The sequence below is a fragment of the Sphaeramia orbicularis genome, chromosome 5 (assembly GCF_902148855.1).
Source record: "Sphaeramia orbicularis chromosome 5, fSphaOr1.1, whole genome shotgun sequence".
Classification (NCBI taxonomy): domain Eukaryota; kingdom Metazoa; phylum Chordata; class Actinopteri; order Kurtiformes; family Apogonidae; genus Sphaeramia; species Sphaeramia orbicularis.
The window spans coordinates 29467228-29483735 of NC_043961.1; the positions used below are offsets into that span (position 1 = coordinate 29467228).

The 16508-nt window shown below is 37.1% G+C and overlaps 2 protein-coding genes across 2 annotated transcripts; both read right to left on the minus strand.

Annotated features, from left to right (window-relative positions):
- Positions 1-575: 575 nt before the first annotated feature.
- Positions 576-11641, minus strand: LOC115419288 (urocanate hydratase-like). Its single transcript, XM_030133969.1, has 19 exons — positions 11516-11641; positions 10208-10338; positions 9078-9171; positions 8416-8475; positions 7854-7982; positions 7701-7762; positions 7497-7563; positions 6371-6514; positions 5843-5931; positions 5216-5278; positions 4929-5108; positions 4743-4840; positions 4579-4651; positions 3797-3986; positions 3602-3700; positions 3409-3508; positions 1763-1844; positions 892-991; positions 576-788 (listed from the first exon to the last, which is right to left on the minus strand). Exons 1-19 carry the CDS (start codon positions 11639-11641, stop codon positions 648-650), a joined length of 2028 nt encoding a protein of 675 aa, XP_029989829.1. The 3' UTR covers positions 576-647.
- A 1240-nt stretch (positions 11642-12881) lies between these two features.
- On the minus strand, positions 12882-15930 carry LOC115419322 (mitochondrial intermembrane space import and assembly protein 40-B-like). The gene is made up of 3 exons (XM_030134034.1): positions 15729-15930; positions 14478-14576; positions 12882-14006 (listed from the first exon to the last, which is right to left on the minus strand). Exons 1-3 carry the CDS (start codon positions 15748-15750, stop codon positions 13660-13662), a joined length of 468 nt encoding a protein of 155 aa, XP_029989894.1. The 5' UTR covers positions 15751-15930; the 3' UTR covers positions 12882-13659.
- Between the last annotated feature and the right edge of the window lie 578 nt (positions 15931-16508).

A 16508-nucleotide genomic window follows, 5' to 3' on the forward strand; every position in this document is an offset into this window, starting at 1 on the left:
ATATGTTTCTTTTATAATGTTTTAAATGTGTTTATTTTTGTTTCTTTTATTTCAGTGTCCTGTGTGAAGCACCTTGAATTGCCTTGTTGCTGAAATGTGCTTTACAAATAAACTTGCCTTGCCTTGCCTTGCCTTAATGACCCGCAGAAACCCTGTTTTAGATATACTTCTTGGAATTTATTTTTGCCACTAATGGGTAAGGAACCAAATATGGTAACTTCTTCAACCTTGATTTTCTACATAATACGAAAATGAAGTGAAACATTTTGCAAAAGTAATAAAGTCTTGTTATGTCCTCCAATAACACACTAAGGTTTAAATTTTGAATTTCTGTGTATTTCTATGAGTGCCCTATAAAGAAATAAAGGTGCGTGTTCCTTCTATTAACTTCAGCAGATATTCTGATACCATTACTGGACCGTTTTGTTGTAAATAACTGACATACACGTGTCTAATTTACTCAGGTTTGTAGTTTTATTTTCAGCACAATAATAACAATAATAGCAGCAAGAATACTTTGTGTTCTGTGTGTCTGTGGCTTCAGTGACATTCATTTGTTTTTTAGTGACAAAATGAGATATCTGTGTTGTTGATTTCCAGTGTGTGTGTTAAACAGGCGGTTCTGGTCTCAGATACACCAGTGCCGGTCAGCCCTGCAGAGCCCGGTCCAGGATATGCTCGTCCTGTACAGGGAAGGGCATGGTGACTCTCAGCTGTCTGTGCTCCTCCATAGTGCACTGCATGGTTTCATATGCATTCGAGTTCCCTGACCAGCAGCGCCGAGCCACCTGACACACAGAAACACATTTATTAGACCACCTCAGCCATAGTCCACAGTCTGAGCTGATCGTAAATGAGTGTGGAGGGAATCAGGCGGCTTTTCTGTCTCACCCCGTTGGAGACATCCCAGTTGAGCATCAGACTGGCTCGTTTCGCAGCTTCCTCTGTGCCATCTAATACTAAACCAAATCCTCCATTCATTACTTCACCCCTGTTCATTGGAATACGGCAACAAATACATGGATTTAAGTGATACAGTAGTAGAAAAAAGTTTTCAGACACCCTTAAAATTTTACACTATCTCAAATATTATTATGAAATATTTGCGGAAAAGTCTTGTTTTTGTTGCAAACGGTGTGGCTGCATCAAACAGACACCAATAAATACAAATTGTTATTTTGTTTGTAGTTAACAGGAAACAAATAACAATAGAAGGCTGCAGAAGGGAGTATGTGGGTTTGGAGAATGGTACAATATTTGGTAGAGTTCAATGACTTCTTAATGCAATACAGTCGCGGAAAAAATTATTAGACCATCAAAAGTCATCAAAAACAGTGGTTATGCAATCAACTACTAACTCCTGTGTGTATCATGTGACTAAAACAGACAGAAAAGAAAACATGGAATGCCTAAAAGCACTGTTTTTGGGAGTACAATGCCATAGCTATTGATGGAAGAACTGAAGTGACTTTGGTTGTTATCAAGAAAATATGGAAAATGGCCAGATATCAGCTCTGAAATTAAACTCTTATGAGCTATTTTGGTTTTTATCATTATATTTGTTCAAACAAATGTACCTTTAGTTGTACCAGGCATTAAAATGAACAAGAAATTAAAGAAAACAAGGGTGGTCTAATAATTTATTGCGTGACTATATTACAAATGCATGAGGTATCCATGCACCACCTTAAGTAGTCATTTCATTTGGATATGATGAATCATGACATATATTTTACTGTAGTGATCAACCAGCTCCTCTTACCATCCAACGCCCCCTCCATTGTGCAGGGATACCCATGTGGCACCCCTGAACGCATCACCGACAAAGTTTTGGACTGCCATGTCTGTAAAGGGAAATACATTCTTGTCTGATAAAACAGCTGAATGTGTTTTTTTTTTTTTTTCTTGTGAAGACGTCTGATCACAGAGAGTCACTTAAATATTTAACTCTGAGACTTTGCATGTTAACCGGTGGGCTAATAGGTTGAAATTCTTACTGTACTTGAATTATATGTTTTCTAGAGCAGGACACTTGGTGGTATTCAGTAGATGTATGCAGAGAAATAATCAGATATATAGAAAAATTACAGACCTATTTTCACATAAAGAATAAAAACAGTGTAGAAACCAATGAGAAGTATGATTTATACAAAGGACGTAGATCCTCATAGAACAGAAAAGCCTTCCACATGATTGCACAATGAAATAGTGGCAAAATTTTGTACAGTGCACTACAAATACTAAATACTAAATATAAATATAATACAATGAACAAAACAGCAGCAAGAAGCATAATAAAAAGTTAAAAGTGCACAAAAAGCTGTCTACATCCACACTTAATGAGTAAGACTATCAGACTCTCTGTGGGACACTTTTCTCTTGTGTTTTCTGTTCCAATTACAAGGATAAAAATGATAGATTCCTTTGTAAAATATCTTCCTTTTCTGTTGGTTTCTTTTTACTAGATGACCTTGAAAAACTTTAGTTATGCTTGTGGATGGAAGCCCATTTTTTCCAAGTTTGGGATGTGAGTGTTTTGTTTGGAACTGGGCCACGAAGGAATTTGTGATCCGTAATGAAATGGAATGTTGAGCTTTGATCACTGCAGCTATGTTTCTGATGATCTTCTAAACCCATCATTGTCAGACAACTCGTGTAAAGGATAAATAATTAATCAATGGTCTTTTTGTCTGTCTTAATAGTCCTACTGATTCATAGAGCTGTAGATGTACACTGTTTGTCGAGGGTTTGATTCATGTTGAGCAGGAGTAGGCAGCCTGTGGCTCCGGGGCCAAATGTGGCTCTTTAGTATCTCTCTATGGCTCCTCTGGTCAAAAAACATAAGGAACATTTTGAAATGAACTGAGTGAGTCATTACTTTTTAACATTATTATAGGCCTAAATCTATTCTAACTTTGTCCATCTGCAAAAATGTGCAGGCTTTACATGGAATAAAATATTTTTTTGGCAACATAAAAACCAAAATGCATTATTTTCTTGCCAAATTCAATACAAGATGCTCAATTTGCAGTTGTTTGTAGTTTGTAAGTAAGCCACTATACATGAAAGTTGTGCTTTTTTCCATTACACAATGTAAATATGTTTTGGAAATAGTGTCCATCATTAAAAAATTGTACAAATATTGAATGTTTTCTTTCTTGTAGTCGGGTAATTTCATAAATGCACCAGGCGTTGCATTATTGTAATGGAAATACAAAGTTAAATAGCAAACTAATCACAAATAGGCTAAAGCAGAGCAGCCACCTCATGGTAAAATGTAGATGGGTTTAAATATTTTTTTCATAGCTCCAGTTAGACATCTTTTTTTTTTTTTTTAAGACAAAAATGGCACTTTAGGTTGTAAAGGCTGCCGACCCCTGATGTATAGACATAATGAGCTGCACATACCTGCACAGAAGGCAGACCCATCATACACATTAGATGTCTCTCTGAAAGGACTGTCTGTGCCGCTGACATCATGATGATCTCTGCTAATAACAACTGGAGCCTGAGAAACATCAAAGCAATCATGAAAACCAAACATGACACAGACAGCAGAAAATATGAGTCAGTTTTCAGAGTAAACATTTAATGGTCTCACTGAAACTCTCCCATCTGTGATAGCCTGGTTTATGGCCAAAGCAATGCTGACTCTTCCTTTCTGGTCAGAGTAGAGGATTCTGGCCTGAGAACCAACAACCTAAACAAAGATAAGGCAGAGAAGACAAATCTGATTGAATATGTGCATTAGAGATGAAAGTGAAGGCAGGAATGGGCTGTTTAAAAAGACATGAACCATTTTGTGTTTTCCAGCCTCTCTGATCCAGCGAATGTTGTCATGGTATTGCTGCCTGATGCGATCGGTCACATTGGCGCTGATTTCTTCCAGGACTTTAGCAGCGATGTTGTCTGTTACAGCGAGGTCTTGTGGGTCTCCAGATGTGCACACCCAGCGAAAGGGTCCAAAACCCAAAGAGAAAATGTCCCTGGAGGAGAGGTAGTACAGATAATTCACAATGAAAAATCAATCAGTATCTATCTATCTATCTATCTATCTATCTATCTATCTATCTATCTATCTATCTATCTATCTATCTATCTATCTATCTATCTATCTATCTATCTATCTATCTATCTATCTATCTATCTATCTATCTATCTATCTATCTATCTATCTATCTATCTATCTATCTATCTATCTATCTATCTATCTATCTCTTTCAACAGCCTGGATGCTTGAAGAAAGATGTTATTATAATAATAAATCTAATCTTTATTCATAAAGCACTTTTCCAACAAAGTAAAAAGTGCTTTATAAAGAAATTCATAAAGTACAAAATGATAAAAATACACAAAGGATGTAAGTAGAATATTATAAAAATCAAATAAATAACACTATAAAACTATGATAACAATAAATATCAATAAGTACCTCAGATAAAATTAGGGTTTGCTCTCTGATAAAAGTACGTTTTAAGAAGAGACCTAACAGTCAACACTGATTCCGATGTGATTTTCTCATTCAGGTCGTTTCAGGGTCTATATGTGTTAAATCATTAGGAAACCTTCATGTCTCACCCCATAATGTGCTGGACATAAGAAGGGTAACGAAACTCTGTTGCTCCTCCACCAACCTTTTCTACATCTGCTCCTAAAAAAAACAAATCCAAACCCTCTTTACTGGTCTGATATGCACTGAAAAACACTGGTGATATATTGTGTTTCAGTGTTAAAGTATTTACCAGCTCTCTGAGCCTCCAGGAGAAAAGCGTTTCCATAGTCCCAGAAGAACATACCAGCATCAGACAGCTTGTTGATGGCTTCAATTTGTCTCTTGAGGCTGTGACAGCATCAAAATGAGATTCTTTACTCTAATCTTTCCATATGTTGCAGAGAAAACAAAACATCTAAACACTGATTAATGTGACCTCTGTTGGACCATGGTTTTGAAACGGTTGGGATCAGTGGCCATAAGCTGATTTGCCTGACGGAAGCTGAGCTGGACTGGGAAGTATCCTCCATTGAAGGGGTTGTGAAGGGAGGTCTGGTCTGAGCCCAGATCCACCAGGAGCTCCCCCGTCCTGTCATACTCCAACAGCAGCCGCTCCCTGAAAACACAGACAAAAACATAGAAAAAGAGAAGCTCTGCCTGTCTTTTTCTGTGTATCTAAAGACTTTTGTTGTGTACAAGTGGAACTTTTCATCTTTTACTCACCACAAGTCTACAATGTTGCCATGGTAACCTAAACTGAGAGGAGTCTTGGAGTTTTTGGCCTCTCTGAGGTAAAAGATAAAGAAGATAACATTTAACATTTAACATTTATATTACGTAATTGTACATTGTGTTTTTTTTACTTGAGTATAACTAATCTTCCAAATGGAAATACTTAACTTTACTGTATTTATTTTACTAATGTATGATGTAGAATATTCTACAGAAACATTTAACCTCATTCAGTAATTTTATAAGAGATCAATTATTAGTCAGTGCAGAATGTTTTTGAGTTTAATGTTTTTTTGCACAAGAACTGTTACCTTATTATTCCACGAAATGTGAGATTGCTAAATATATAAATAAGTTTTATACTTTATTTGTAAGCTTATCTGTATTGCACTGACAATTTCTTGTACATTTTTGTGACATCACGTATACTACTGGTTTGTTCAACCCTCAAACTGAGATTTCTGGTGAACACAAAGAAAACCTCTTCTTTTGAGAAAGTGAAAGTGTCAAACTCTGCACTGATATCAACCACTGTAAAATCTAACTTTATGTGACCAAACATATTACTCTTTTTTAAGTTGTGTGGAACTCAAAAACAGGCCTTTTGTTCTCTGTTACCTGATGCGTTTAATGCAGTGCTCCATATCGCTGGTCACCTCCATCAGCCAACCCTGCTCATGACGTTTTTTAAGTGGAGCCTCATCCACCTACATGGAAAACAAATTCACACATTCATGTGATGCTGATATACGGCACTTCATCTGTTCTGGCTCAGCTGTGAAAATTAACCCTCAATTACCCAAACAGCCACTACTAAAATCATCTACTGATCCAAAATGTTTAATACATTCTGAACCAATAATCCTATCAATACGTTGAAATAACTGAGGTAAAATTCAGTTTGTCATGTTTTCATGATTATCAGATATGACCCATTTTATGAACATCTGCATGATCATTGAATTAAATATAGGAAAATACCTAATTTTCACTGAAAAAGCACAAATTAAAGAGGATAATATTACAATAAATGGTGATAAATCACATAAGAAAGTTTACATATAGTGAAAAATTAATTTGGGAACTGACACAAAACTAGCATGGGTCTGTATGGGTTACTGAGAAATTGCTGTCAAATCTATTGACCTCTGCGATCACTCCAACACAGCCCGCAATGACGGCAGCTTTAGCCTGAGCTCCACTCATGCCTCCCAGGCCGGAGGTCACAAACACACGGCCCGCCAAGTCCCCAGAGCCCAGGTAGCGGCGGCCGGCATTCAGCACAGTCAGCTACACAGAAAAACACAACAATCAGGTACAGATACACAGGTTATTACCAACAACATGCTGACACAATTCACTTCATCATCTGCAGCAGGGGTTTCAAAGGGTCCGCAGGTCAAAGCCAGCCCTCTGAAGGGTTCAGTCAGGCCCATGGGATGAATATGAAAAGTCCAAAAATTACACAGAAGACAGTGACAGTCAAGAGTGTCACTGAGTCTTGACAAGCTGTTTTGATCATGAAGTCAGGTGATGCATTTTTCAGTTTCACATGCCTGTTAGTAAATGTTTTGTGCCTTTGTAGATCCATTGTGATCTGTAAGTTGTAATACACTTGAGTAAAAGTTAAGTTGAGGCATAATATCATTAAAACATATATATATATATATATATATATATATATATATATATATGTGTGTGTGTGTGTGTGTGTGTATATATATATATATATATGTGTGTGTGTGTGTGTGTATGTGTGTGTGTGTGTGTGTTTAATGTAAACATTTTCATACTGTAACTTAACTTTGTTTGCACTAAAACAAAAAGAACAATTCTTGCCATTATTTACATGTTGTCATTCTATTATTTTACTGCTTGAGATTTGCTGTATGTGGCCCCTGAACTAAAATGATTTTGACACAATTGACTGTTAGTGACAGTTTAATTTTTGGATTTTGTAGATTCATCCCAAGGGCTGGAATGAAGCCTTCAACAGGCTGTTTTTGGCCCACAGGCCACGTGTTTGACAACCCTGGTCTAAAGCATCCAGAAAAAAGTAGCAAAGAAGAAACCAGAGTACAGCTCCATCATATTGATAGAAGATAATCAAGTCAAATCACCTTTTAATGAGGTCTGAGTATAACAGTAATTTGATCACTTTAATAAAATTTCTGAAAAGTAAACTGTGAAGAGATAAACCTGTTCAGTATTTACCAGAAAAAAAGAGACAATAGAGACAAAGGAGTAATTTCTTTCTTAAGGTTTGACAAACCATAGTGCCATGGACAATCCCTTGAGGCCCAATATAGCAATAGCTGCCTGCCGTCATCTGACCATACCTAAAAATAAAGCAAAAAACAAAAAACAAAACAAAAACCAGACATCACATCACCAAACTCCTAATGATGTGACTCCTTTGCAAAGTGATGATACATGTATGAAAAAATAACAACAAATAGATTAAAGTTAAACTTACATTGTTACACCCAGAGCAAACATCCTTTCATACTGCTCTCTGGAAGAATAATTGGGAATAACCTGAATGAAGCAGATGAGGAAAAAGACCATTTAGGATTTAAGGTGAGTGTAAATGTGGTCTAAAAGTCTCCGTGTTGAAGTGTGCTGTTACCATGCCGTTAGTGATGATGGCGCGGGGTGATGAAGACAGGCTGGGGAACAGTCCTGCAGGATGACCACTGTACATGACCAGGGTCTGCTCCTCCGTCATCTCACTCAGATAATGCATCACCAGGCGGAACTGCACTCACACAAACACACGCAACATTTTAATATCTGACTTTTAAGATGGTTTACATCATAACCAAGTTATAATCAAGTGTAAATTAATAAGGAGGGCTTATTTGGTGTAAGCATTTTGTGAGAATAAAACGGAAGAAAAGCTAAAAAAAATAAATAAATAAACTAAAAAGTCAAACAGTAAAACAAAAGACCATAAAAAGACACTAAAAATCTATGAAGTGCTTCCCAAGTGGAAAAATGTGAAAAATGTGGCCATAAAGCAATACAAACAAATAAAAACACTGACATCGACAGGTCATAAAAACAGTCTGTGACATAAAACATTTGCATAGTTGAGACAAAGTGAATTATTGATATACTTTTTAAATGTACCGGAAGTGGATTCAGTCCATTCATCAATAAATAGTTTAGAAAAACTGAAGCTGACTTACCTGAGCCCAGTTACTGAACACCTGGCCGTTGCCTCCATAGGTGACCAGCTCCTGGGGAAACTAAAGGACAAAACACAGAATGAAGCCCTCATCATCAGAAGAATCTATATAGATGTTGAACAGAGTTTTGCTGAGATTTAGAGGGATCTGTGTCGTTGAATGGAATATAAAATCAAGAATTATGCCCTCATTAATGTATAATCACCTGAAATAAGAAATGCTGTGTTTTTGTTACTTTTATATCTAGAAAGAGCAGGTCCTCTTCCACAATACACCCAAATGAACCACCATGGCTCTACACCATAACCGAATCTCAAATCTAAGCATAAAATATTTGTGGGTTTCAAAAGGTGTGACTGCATCAGACAGACACAAACAAATGCAAATGAGTTTGGTTTATTGTTAACAAGGAAAAATAACAAAACTAAATTCTTAGTTCTGTAGATTCTGTGTTTCATTATCTGACTGAAACATCCAGTTTTGACCTTGATGGAACAGAGCACGTGCAGAAGGGAACATATGGGTTTGGAGAATGGAACAACACTTGATAGACTTCAGTGAGTTAAGAGTGATTCTTGTTTTTAATATTTCACAATGTATGGGATGTACAAATGTTTTTCCACCAGTGTATACCTTTAGTAAAGACTGCAGCAGAAACTCACCTGAGCGATCGCCGGGTCCAGGTTGTTCATGATCATCAGCATTATAGCGGCGGCCTGTCGTGTGCGACATGGATACTGATCGATGGGATAAGCTCTGAGGACACAGAAGGACACGCATGTCAGGGTCAATGTGAAAGAAAAACAGTGACTCATGACCTTATGGAAATGCAAAAGAAGAGCCTGACTGACATATCAACAGAACAATAATGACAGCAGATGTTATGATATTTTTATGTATTTTACTGGTTGATTTGATTTGCTTGGTTTTCATTGTTATTCATTTGCAAGAGGTCACAGGTGTGTAAGTCGAGGCCAAATATACAAGACAAAAATAAAAATTCTGGAGGCCACAAAAATGTAACAGTCTGCACAATGTCCTCCAGATAAATAATTTAATATAGTCTCTTGAAGGTTGCCTCATAAAGGCATTAAATCATTTATCTGAAGCAGACTTTTGTTATTTTTGTGCAAAGTTAGAGAATTTTGGCCTTGGTATATATCTACCATGTCTTAACCTTATAACAAAATGAAATAAAGTTAAAGCACTGCTGAATGCTAAGGAAATATATAATATTATTTGTTATTTTTTTGACAGATAGTGATTTTTACACACACACACACACACACACGCACGCACGCACGCACACGCACACACACAAAATCAGGTTATTTTTGCTGGATTTGTATTATGTGCATTCCCAAATGGCTGGTTTCAGGTCATCTCTGTAGACCCAAAATGGTTCATTTATAATAAAATGTTGTTGCACATGTTGCACATAAAAAATTGCAACTTCATTGATTTGAATAATGCACTTGGCCATATTACAATTTCCAGGATACACTGGTGTTCATAAAGTCAGAATTATTTTGTTTCCAGACACATTCCTCTTTTTATTCCTATGTATTCCCATCAGTAATTATCTTTGTCCAGGTTCAGTGATCACATATTCAGTCAAAGTTACACTCTATCTATGGAGAATAAATCATATTGCCACAATTATTTTATGAGTAGATACAAAAATATTTTATTCCAAAATCATGGCCAACAATGTATATTGATAAGATTTTCATTAACCCCCGCCCCCATATTGAAATATACAAGTGTCTGTATGACCTGTCCGGTTCCTCACCTCATGCGTAACGTGGGGCAGAAGCGGTACATGTAAATGTGACCGTACTGCCGCAGCTCCTGAGCAAATTCAGGTGCAAGTGCTGCATGGAGGGATGGGGGGAAGTATCGCAAGGCATTTCTCAGAGCCAACTAAAGGAAAAACACAATCAGTTTAGAGGACACAGTGTAAATAAAAGTATCAGTACTGGCAGACAGACTTGAGTAGAGAACACAGAAACCAGCAGAGCACTGGTGTAATGATTGACTGAAGCCTTTGGTTTGAGTTTGGGCAATCAGTGAAGGACCTTAGAAAATAATCAATTTTTTTCAGGGTAGCACCTAAAAAGCCAACAGTGATGATGCAATAAAACAAAGTACACAGCTTTGAGTCAGTCATGCTTCCCAGTCTGACAGTTTTACAGCGAAGACCGTGACATGACAGTGAGATGTAGCCTTGTTTGGATAATTAAATATCCACAGCCCAATTTTCAGTGCTTGTCATCCCCTCAGACATATAACATAGTTATTTAATCAGAGAATATATATTGTAGAGCATAAGCACAACGTGAGGTAATAATGGTAATGATTTCTGTGCTTTGTAGGAATGCTACAAATCATGTACAAAGGATCCAGAAAGGCATGCCCCACTGAAAAGTCTACATCAGGGGTGTAAACTCATTTAAGTTCAGGGGCCACATACAGCCCAGTGTGATCTCAAGGGGGCCGGACCAGTAAAATAATAACATCAAAACTTATAAATAACTTGAAAATATTCTCTTTATTTTCTTCCTAAAAAAAAAAAAAAAAAAAAAAAGATTAAGAAAATGTTTCTATTTATGAACTGTCCTTTCACAAAAAATGTGAATAATCTGAAATATCTTCAGAAAATTAATGCAATTTTAACATTATACCTCAACTTATCATTTACACACACACACACACACACACACACACACACACACTTAAAGATCCCAGTGGATCCACAAAGGCAAAAAGACATTTAGTTACAGGCAGAATATTGTTCAAATTTGGGAGCTTACTTATGTGACCACCTTGAGATCAAATTGGGCTAAAATGAGTTTAAATCCCTTGACTGTTATCATTTTCTGTGTAATTTTTACACTTTGCAAATTCATCCCACAGGCCGGACTGAAACCTTTGGCAGGCCAGCTTTGGCCCCTGGGCCATATGTTTGATACCCCTGGTCTACAGAGAAAGAGGAAACTGTAAAATACATTAAGTCATGAGGCGTGATCGTTGTGGAGCACCTGTATCACTGCTTTACAAATCAGCATCTCACAGAACTGGTTTTACATCATATACTCACACGTTCGTCCTCTGCTGTGAGGTTGGGGGTCCGAATGGGTGCGTGGGGCACACTGGGGTCTCGTCCCCTATTAGGAGGTAAAGGGTCCAGTGGTAAACCACTGCATATCTCCTTCAGAGTCGACATCCTGTTGAATGAATTCTGTCAGACACTTGAACAAACACCCAAACGGACACTACACTGGGTTGAACTGACTCAACTCCACCAAAACGCAGACTGTCTGCTTGTTAAAACCTGAGGGCGATCACTCTTTACCTCTCTGTCTCATTGGCCTTTTGGTTGTCTTTGCCCTTTACAATCCACCAATCACATGACAGAGACAGAAAGTAGTGTTTGGTAATTATTGATTGCTGAGGGAGTTTGAAGTGGCATACACATGAGTGGACAAATACCCCTGACCTCTGACCCCTGATGCTTGGACATATAACTCAGTTAAGTAAAAGTGCACACTAGGACCTTTGGACAGGTCAACAAAAAATATGTACAATCAAATTTTGCTGCAGATCCACAGAACTTCTGCAAATTACTTCAGTCTCATAGAAATGCATTTGTACTGAAATAAATTTTGTTCAGTGAAAGAAACATAAGTGGCTTATTACAACTGAAAAATGTTTAATTTGATGCCACCTCATCAGAAAAAAACATCTCCATGAAAGAGTCACAGAGCACACTGACCTCTGACATGTATTCTCTCATAAGCTCTGACACTAAATAACCTGTACAGTGCCTCAGTGTGATCCTTCTGATGAACTGCCTGAAGAGTCTCTTACACTTGAATTCACACGGACCTGTGATATGCAAGCTTGGTTCTTGAGTAACATCTTCATGGTTGTCTCATAATTATCTTCTGTTAGATGTGTAAGTGCTAAGAGTCAAGTCTGGGTTGACAAAAAATTATTTTAAAATAAAGCCCTGAGATTGCTTTGTAATATACACTGTTTCCTGTGCATGAAAAAAATAGAACTTCAGCAGTTAGTTACCATGTCTACATTAACCATCCTTTTAACTAAATGTACATTAATGTAACAGTTTTGAGCTCAACTTTCAATGCAAACCTTTTTAAAATGCACCAACGTAGTTCTCGGAATGATTTGTAGCATTATTACATGGAGAATCTCTTTAAAATTCAAGTCAATCTGCTACTCTAACTTAAATATTCTAAACTCTGATTCTGGGCCAAACCACATTGAATCAGAAATCAAATTGAGACCCTATAAACTGGAAGTAACTTGATTTGCAAAATCAGTGATGATGCTCAGTTCTATTAATGACAAACTTATTTACTCTTTTCTGCATTGTAACCTTAAAATCTAGTAAAGTAGAAAGCCAGTTTGGTGATGGTAATACTGCTAAGACAAAAACACAGGCAGAGCTGGAATACATTTTATTATAAAATTCTCAATATTTTTTTCAAGTCACTTCAACCACTCATGTGTTGAATACAAATGATTCAGTTCAGCTCAGCTGATGTAAATGTTTTACTTTACGTCTCGGGCAACAGTGGAAACAGACGATTAAAGATTTCACAGAAGATAGTTATGTGCACAGTACTTCTGCTGAATGGGCCCCTTTCAGTTCTACTCCTTTATTTAGAAACATTAAAAATATATTTTCTATAACTAAATGTGAAATGCATTATGTTTCATCATCATAAGAAAATGGTACAGATGCAAACAGAATGAAATGGAAAACCGATGTAAAACGTGTTTCTTTCAGTGACATTACGGTTTCAGAGGTTTATACGGTAAAACACAGTACAGACAAGTAAACTGTTTATCATGATACAGGAAGTAAAAAACCATGCACTACACATCTGTGTGAACAGAACCACAGAGACATCACAGAGGGAAAAAATTATGTGTGTTCTGGGTTTATTTTATGCACTTCTTTGTGTAGAGAGCAGCAGAAATGTCAGTCTAATGTTTGAAAAAGCAGCTTCCCCTGTGACATTACTTGCATGTGTTCATTCTTTCCCTCCATGATATCACTGAGGACCCATGCACTTTGTATACTCAGCTTGGTCCACAAAGCTCTTAATTAAATAAAAGAATCTTCAATCTTGTTCTGCCTCAACACAAAGCTAGTTGCTGATTTTTCACTGATCACATTATATTAGTCTAGCCGTGTGGCTCTAAGGCATATAATTAACTTTCCTCTGAGGTCTCTGTGTTGGACTGTGTGGTATTAGAGTCTTCGGCCGGGGCAGAGTTTGTGCCTGACATTTCTGCAGTTTCAGAGCTTTGTGAAGCCTCATGTGTTTCAGATTTCTCTTGCTGCACCTTGTCATCCTCTTGTGGGTAGAGCTCTGGGAAACGCTGCATACACTCCTGCATAGACCTGAACTGGTCCATGCACTCAGAGCCTTTAACTTCCTCTTTACTGTAGTGGAAACAGGAGAAAGCATCCTTAAATTCAGTCCCACAGGGACCACTGGCCATTCCACCCAGACACGGGCAGTTCCAGTTGATTTCCCCACTGGGAAGAATCAGGCCTGGGATAAAAGAAGCAGATGATGTTAATACAATGATATTTTAAGCTCCAAAATTCCCCTTTTAGCCCTTTCAACCAGCCTGGAACTAGTGCCACTCTGGTAAGCAAACCTAATTTGCCATTTCGCCTAAAAATAAATTAGCTTCGACCTGGATTATAGGTTTTTTTCTTTATCTTAAGTACAAACTTGTAAGAAGTAAAAACAACTAAAACGAAAACCTAAGGATCACAGAAACTATTAACCAAAAAAAACTGTAAAAATCAAGCTGAATGGGGTGACACAGTATGGTACACTGTACATTGAAAATGTGTAAATAATACAAGCTTGATTATAAAATCCCCTTAAAAACCTGTAGAATTGAGAGCTAGTTCACTAGAATCTCCAAGGTTCAGAGCATCCTGAACAGAACCAGATCAAAAAGGAAAAGTCACTTGATGGAAAAGGTTTATCTGTAGTTTCACTGCTCCTCACCTCTCTCCTCATAGGGGTCATTGGGATCTTCCTCAACAAGTTCAGCACTGCTGGGTGCTGCATGATCCTCTTTGGTGACAAAGATGATTGTGTCTTTGCCTTTTGTGTGAAATGAGGAAAAATAATGTCAATGTGATTAGCAACGATTAGTCAAAAAGACATCAACAGTGAAGAGCTAAATATACTGACATGATCATTTGACAGCAGAGACAGGACAAGAAAATATTGTTGAGATCATGCAGTTTGTCCATCAGAGGGCACTGATTTTGGCATTTTTAACTACATCAAACCAAATGTACAAGATCCTTGTGCACATTGTTCAACATTTAGTCTCCAATGTACTGTCATTGGATTGTAATTAAAACAATACTAAAACGGCCTGAATTATCTTTCTGGTTCTGTTTGAGACATGATGTTTGTTATTACAGTTATTCAGTCAACATGTGAATGAATTATCAATATCTGTGCCTTTTAAATCTTAGTTATTGTAGTACAAGTGTGTGTAGTCTACACTGAGTTTAGAAAGGCTGTTAATACATGTGTACTTATTTAGTAGTCTATATATGACCGCATGCCCATCCCAGTGTGTTATGGTCTGTACCTACTGAATCAAATCTAAAAAAAAATATAGCACTTGATGCTGTAATTTAGACAGTTACAACTATTTATGAAGCAAAAAATCGATCTATTTAACACGTGTTGCTTCTCATAGTGTTACATCAAACATTAGTTATTTTTGATGGACTATGTTTGGACTCTAGGTTGTTAGGTGGACAAGAAAAAGAACTGTTTTCATTGTTTGCTGATATTCTTCGGGTTACAAGTTGAGGAGGCATATGAAGAGGGAAGATGAGGAATATTTCCGTATGATATTGAACACGTTTTACTTGACTGTTCGGTGTAAAGTCTATCTATATGAACATGAAGAATCCATCTAAACAACCATAACATTTTGTAGATTTTTCAGACGTTGAACTACAGAGATTACAAAACACCTCTTAAGGTTAAGTAACTCATATGAAGTGACTGTTAGCATCTGCAGTGTTTAGCTTGTTGCACGTCAAGGTTACCCTCCTGCCTTTTGGCACTTTTACTCACAAACGATACCAAAGATGGTCTGACAACCCCGTTGCTTTTTTGTATGTGCTTGTCGCTAAAAATGTCTCCACTGGCTTATTCTGACATTAATTTCTCAGCCAGACAAAATAGATTTTAGACTAAGTTAGCCGCCGGTTAGCACAGCATGGTTACCTTCCTTTCTGACCGTAGTCATTTCTTCGCGCCTAGAAAAGGTCAAATTCCACCTATCGAGTTTCTGCAACAGAAGAATAACCTCTATCAGTGCTAAAAAGTCTTAATAAGGCGTAAGACCATCATCTGACAGAGGTTTCAAGTCCAGCATCAGCTAGCCTCTGTCACCCAGGCTGGAACACACCAGTCTTCTTCGCCTCCTCTTTTTTGGGTAGCACAGATCTGTCGGTAGTGGACCACTGCCCCCTGCAGCTCATTGTCTGTATAACGTCAAAAATCCTACACGTTATATTCAATTTCTACCCATCTGGTCATTTATTCCTATGGACTGTTTTTAGAAATAATGATATCCTGACAGTGTTTACAATTTTTCATGGAATTTTTTTTTTTTTTTTTTTTAAATAATGAAATTATGGTAGTTTTCAATTACTTACACTGTAAAATAATAATAATAATAATAATAATAATAATAATAATAATAATAATAATAATAATAATAATAAATGTATAGACAAAAGGATCAAAACTGGGGACTGTAGTGGACAGATGGACTCTGCATAAGGAAGATATCATGGACAGTTCAAATCAAAGTTTTTACCATATTTTTGACCAACCAGAGAAGCAGGTACTGTGTATGCTGCAGGACTGAACATTACAGAAAGTCCCTCATCCCCACGACCATCAGACAGTGCAACACTGTAGGTCAGCATTTCCCAATCTTAGAGTCAGGACCCAAAAAGGGTCACAGAGCTCAATTTCTTAGATATTAAATAAGTAAAA